General features: G+C 38.9%; 1 protein-coding gene across 1 annotated transcript; it reads right to left on the reverse strand.

Moving 5' to 3' along the window:
• Window positions 1–4,709: 4,709 nt before the first annotated feature.
• LOC141631389 (uncharacterized) lies at window positions 4,710–6,035 on the reverse strand. The gene has a single exon (XM_074444067.1). It carries the CDS (start codon window positions 6,033–6,035, stop codon window positions 4,710–4,712), a length of 1,326 nt encoding a protein of 441 aa, XP_074300168.1.
• Window positions 6,036–6,284: the final 249 nt, after the last annotated feature.

The following is a 6,284-nucleotide window of genomic DNA, read 5'->3' on the forward strand; positions in this document are numbered from 1 at the left end:
AATGCATATTTGACAAATTAAATATCATTTAAAAATTAAATAAATCACATTTAACAAATTGACTAGTAATTAAAAATTACTTTCTCATAAAATGGTCATTTAATTACTAGTTAGTATAATTTACAACATCTTGTAATTATAACTAACTTATCATTCTCATCTCGCGTATTTCGCAAACACCGATTAATTTTAGTAATATAACTTCTTAAATTACTAAATAAAATCTTATTTAATCACATTATAATAAGATGTCATTTTTCTCTCTTATGACAATAATTTGTTCAATTTTAAGGAATTAATTATTCTGTATCGACATACAATTAATTAACCTTTTCAATTAAGGGAATCGTCCTTTAGGTGTGACCTCAAGGGATCAACTGATCACCACTGTCGCACGACAGTAATGTCAAACTCTAGCCAGCCAATCATTACCGATATGTGTGGACCAGTTGACTATATATGTAATGTATCATCCCTTTCGTATTCTTGTAATGAGATTTAAATATGTGATCAATATGATCGACAATTGTGATCGCATTATTGTCGGAGGACATATATTCCAACAATCTCCCACTTGTCCTCGACAAGTGTGCGTCACCAATTCTCTTGTCCTATTACTATCTCCCACTCAATGTAAGGTGTCTTTTGGGTCGTACATGCAAATGATCATATCGAGAGTGGTTTCCTCGATCTGGAGAATAACTGATTGACTGGAATTTATCTACCATAGATACCTTCCGAGCGTGGCCACGCATTTCCAGTTCATTGCTCCTCGAGTGGCCCTGAGATATTGTTTTAACACTGGCAAAGGGGTGGACAATTCCTAGCGCACTTATTCCCTTCGACTAGCCACAGCCATCATAACCCAAAATATGCCCATTTGACCCCATTTACGAAGGTCGTAGTAACATAAATCAAAGCTAATCTGAAACTGTGCCATCTTAGGCGAACATTCTTTAGTCAAAAGAATCGACTCATTAGAATACTATAGTAGCTCTCGCCACGACCAGGCTTTATAAATTGCCAGAACTCTAAAAGCGGTCACTGCCCGACAAAGTGTTCCTAACAGTCTGCCTATGTGATCGACTAGTCATCTCACATGACTCTATGGCACTTGAACTTGCCATCAATCGCATCACACTCTAGTCACTTCGAGACGTCACCTCATACAAGTGACTATGGGCAAATACAATGTTAATCCGGGTTCACTTTAACGGGGTTCAATATTGTCTCTACAACCCGTTTGGATATAACAAAGTATAAAAGGAGTTTTCTGATTTAAAAACTCGATCGATAAATGTGATTATCACATGAGTAGTCAATACTTGATTACTACTTCATATTCTATTATCCAGTTTGATCTTGAATGTAGTTGTTCATCTCAATTCAATTGAAATGACATGACTCATCATGTTAAGCCTATGAGAAGGCTTTGGTTAGTAGCTTTTATCAACTTCTTGTACCTCACTCAACCTTACTACATACTCGTTTTCCTTTGTAATGTATACATTTGTATTACAAAACTTTCTGAGTACGTGTCGAGATCTAATCAAGACATAGGCCCTCTAGCCTTAGAATAACTCCCACTGTTTTCACAGTGTGCGGGACTCATCCTTCTTGCACATCTCATGATTGCAAGTGTACTCAATTTCCGTTGTAAATATTTCTCATTGTTCTTTATTGCCTAGAACGATTCTAGAAAATCTATTTCTTTTTTTTTGGTGGAAATGTAAGTAGTATTATAATCATCCTAAAAGGGATCTCAAAAGTCACCATTACAACCATTTTCCTGCATAAATCCTTAGGCGAAAAGACTATGCCAAACAACCACTAGAAAGCAAAGTAGACACTAAACATCCTACAGTCATAATAAAAAACAAAGAATTACATCAGACCCAGACTGTTGCACCAGTCACTATCAATTTTACGGACTTGACCCAATGCTATTGCCATTATACGCAGCTTAGCTTCTTTCCTGACCCTCTGTAAGAGTGTTTCTGGATGCACCAAATACTTGTCCACTCTACAAACATTCCGCACATGCCAAATCCCATACTGAACAGCTACAATCAAAGAGCTAACCACAAGTCTCTGAAAACCAGAGAGATTCCTCAGTCTTAGCATCTTCTCAGCAGAAACATCACCTGTCAGTGTAGTCTTTAACCAAGAGAAGAGGAGCTGGTAGCATTTTTTTGCATACTCACAGTCTTGGAAGAGACGCTGATGGCTCTCAGCCCCCCTGCTGCACACAAAGCACACTCCAGAGGTAGCCACCCCCATTTTCTGCAATCTATCCAAGGTTAAAAGTCTTTGCCTCTATAAAAGCCACAAGATGAAGCAGTGCCTTGGAGTATTAAACCTGTTCCAAACAACCTTTGCCACATAACCTTTTGTTGAGATTGATAAGTAAGCCACTCATAACCTTTAGAGATTGTATACACATCATCAGTTTCCAGCCATTTTCCTTGTAAATAAGCATCTCTAAATCTATCTTTAATCTCACAAATCTTCCTCCAAGCCCACGAACTAGATTGAGAAGGTTGGTAATCAAACCAGGAAGTATCCTTGATATAAATCTTATCAACCCACCTAATCCAGAGGTGATCTTTCTTTACAGCTATCCACCAAACCAGTTTACCAACAGCAACTAGGTTCCATAGGTGTGTGTCAACTAGGCCTAAACCCCCACACTCTTTCTTTTGACATAGGACAGACCAAGCAACTAGAGGAGCCTTTGTATAACTTTCATTGCCTTCCCATAAGAAATTTCGACAGAGAGCTTTTATTCTGTCCATAGCCCCAGTAGGCAAGACAAAAATCTGGGACCAATAATTGTGAATTGTTTCCAAAACAGACTTGACTAAAATTAATCTCCCAGAGTAGGAGATTTTCTTTTTGTTCCGGCCTCTAATTCTAGACAGCATCTTGTCAGCAAGAACATTACAGTCTATCTTGGACAATATTTTTTGAGAAATTTGGACCCCCAAATACTTGAAAGGTAGGGATCCTTTTTTAAAACCAGTGTGCCTCATGATAGCCTCCTCAATATCAGAAGGAATCCCATTCATAATAATATCAGTCTTATCAGTATTAATGTGTAAACCAGAGGCATCAGAAAAACATTTAAAAACCTCAGTAATAGCAACCACAGAAGGTATGTCTCCTCTACAGAAGAGGAGGAGGTCATCAGCAAACATAAGGTTGGTCAACGGTAAGCCTTTGCAAAAAGGGTAAAATTTGAAACCAGGTAAGGCACTAACCACATGAATAAGCCTGCTTAAATACTCCATACAAAGTGTAAAAAGGAGGGGTGAGAGGGGATCACCTTGTCTAAGTCCTCTTTTACCCTTAAAGAAACCATGAGTTTGGCCATTAAGAACAATGGAATAAGAAGTAGAAGTGATGCAAACCATTATCCAAGCAATAAATTTTGGAGGGAAGTGGAGACTAGTGAGCATCTGCCTGACAAAGTGCCATTCAATAGAATCATAGGCCTTCCTCAGGTCTATTTTCATCAAGCACCTAGGAGAGGCATGCTTCTTGGTATACATACGAACTAGGTCTTGGCTAATTAAGATATTCCCCATAATACTCCTGTCCTTGATAAAAGCAGATTGACAAGGGTTAACCAGATAAGGAAGAACCTTAGTCAGCCTGGCACAGAGGACCTTTGAGATAATCTTGTAGATGAGATTGCAACAGGCAATAGGCCTGAAGTCCTTAACAGTCATAGGATTATCAACCTTTGGAATAAGAACCAGATTAGTACAATTTAATTGTTTAAGCAGCTGTCTAGAACTGAAAAAATCTTTGACTGCCTTACACACATCAGCCCCAACAGTGTCCTAGCTTTTCTTAAAAAAACAGCTAGAATAGCCATCTGGACCAGGGCTCTTATCATCAGGTATATAAAATATCAAGGTTTTGATTTCCTCATCAGTAGGGCCCTGACATAAATCCTCCCAATCAGTCTCAGTAACCCTCACCCCTTGTTCAACAACATGTGGATAAAAAGGAGAGGTAGGGGAACTAGACCCAAGGAGTTGCTCATAGTACTTCACAAAAGCCTGTAAGATATCATCAGGAGTCTTACAGGACTGCCCCTCAGTATCCTCAATGAGAAATACCTTATTTTGAATTTGCCTATGCTTAATGGCTTTATGAAACATGGCAAAATTGACATCTCCATCCTTTGCCCAATTCACTTTTGCTTTTTGCCTTAAAAAATCTTCTTTAGCAATGGACAGCATAAGGTAGCTCTCTCTAGCTTGATACTCCATATCCATTAAATGTGTGTTACCAGGATCCAGATGTAACTTTTGTTGACAGTCCTACAAAAATTTATAGGCAATCTCAGCATTCCTCTCAATGTCTGAGAACAGGCTTCTATTCAACTCTTTAAGCAAAGGTTTCAGAGACTTGAGTTTCTGGACCAGTCTAAACATAGGTGATCAAACATAATATACATTCCATCCTTGAGCAACCACAGATTGGAAGTCAGCAACTTTACTCCATATATTGAAAAATTTAAAAGGTTTCCTCCTAACCAGGGAATTAGAAGACCCCTCAACAATACAAGAGCAATGGTCAAAGCTTCCTTCAAGAGCAAAGTGGGCATAATAATCAGGCCAAACATGTAACCAACTATCATTCACTAAAACCCTGTCAATTCTACTAAACACTCTAGTGTCACTAGGTTGTTTGTTAGTTCAAGCGAAGAATGCTCCAGTGGTTTTAATATCCTGTAAATCACAAGCTGCCATAGTATTCTGAAAAGGAATCATTTCACTATCCTTAACAGCAAGGCCAATTCTCTCATTAGCAAACATAACATTGTTGAAGTCCCCCAAAACTATCCAAGGTTCCCTAACATTCCAACTAAGGAAGGCATCCCATAAAGACACCCTCTCCTCAATTTTATTAAAACCATAAACATAAGTAGCATAGAAGGTTTTACTATCTCTAAGATCATTAACCTTAAGATGAATAAACTGAGCACCCATATCAACTACAGTTACACTAATTATTTGACTCTGCCAAAGGACCCAAATTCTGCCCCCAGAGTGACAACTATGATTAGTAAGAAAGGACCACCCATTACAGACATTTGCAGCTACTTTATTTAGAGAGCCAGGTTTGACCCTGGTCTCAAGGAGCCCAAATAAGACAACCTCAGACTGATACAAAAACCATTTGATGTCTCTTTTCTTGGTGTCACTATTGAGGCCCCTCACATTCCAAACTCCTAATTTAGTCATGGGATGAAGAGGCCATCCCCCCCCCCTCCCCCCCTTATCAACCAGTTCAGACTCAGGAACAATTATAGAAGTGAAGTCCAAAGTCAGCTCACCTTCCTTAACCCCTGGCAACCTGGACTCATGCCTAGTCACTCTATTAATGATCCTTGCATGAGTATAACTAGACAGCAGAGGCATAAGAGTATTTGCTGGAGTAAACAGTCCTGAAATGTTATTAATTCTTTCTTCTAACTGAATCCCCTTTTTCCTTTTATCCCCAATAACACCAGCTGGATTAGGTAAGATTGGATATTCCTTAGGATCAAGCTGTAACACTGGGTTATCTTTTTTCTTCAACACTTGAACATGAACTGGTACTTTTTTGGCCACTGCAGGCTTCTTAACAAACCTGCTCCTACCCCTGCGCTTGACAGTTTGATGACCAATCCCCTTGCATTTTTGGCAAGTGATTGGAAGCCAGTCATATTCAACAAGTACAGTGACAGACTGCCCAGTTTCATCTTCAAACATGATCTTATCAGGGAAATGCAGGTCAATGTCCACTTCAACCAGAATCTTTGCATAGCCCAGAAGAGTTTTATCCAAGGTAACATCATCAATCCTAATAAACTTCTCAATTAGAGAAGCAAGTTTCTCCAGACACTTCTTACCCCAGAATTTCAAGTCCACACCAGCAAATTTAACCCAAATCGGAACAGTTTTCACTGACACCTTAGTAATCTTAACATTAGGTTCCCATGGACGAAGAATAATAGGTTTCCCATCAAAGAGAAACATGCCTTAGGCCAAGACTAACTTCTGGTGCTCTAGCTTAGCAAATCTCAGAAACAAATAAACCATTAGGCAAGAAGGATATCTTAGATATTTCATAATTCTGCCATATACGCCTAAGATAGCCCTCCAGAACTTCCCATGGCGGATGTGCCCCCATAATATACCCATAAACAGCTAGAGACCAATAGTCAATTTCCTCCTTGACATCTTCAAGAGTAAGTTTTAAAGATGTACCTTTCGCAGGAATCCTCT

The sequence above is a fragment of the Silene latifolia genome, chromosome Y, assembly GCF_048544455.1.
Source record: "Silene latifolia isolate original U9 population chromosome Y, ASM4854445v1, whole genome shotgun sequence".
Classification (NCBI taxonomy): Eukaryota; Viridiplantae; Streptophyta; class Magnoliopsida; order Caryophyllales; family Caryophyllaceae; genus Silene; species Silene latifolia.

Excerpts from the sequence above, each read along its gene's own strand:
- LOC141631389 (XM_074444067.1), bottom strand. The coding sequence starts at position 6,035 with ATGTTTCTCTTTGATGGGAAACCTATTATTCTTCGTCCATGGGAACCT.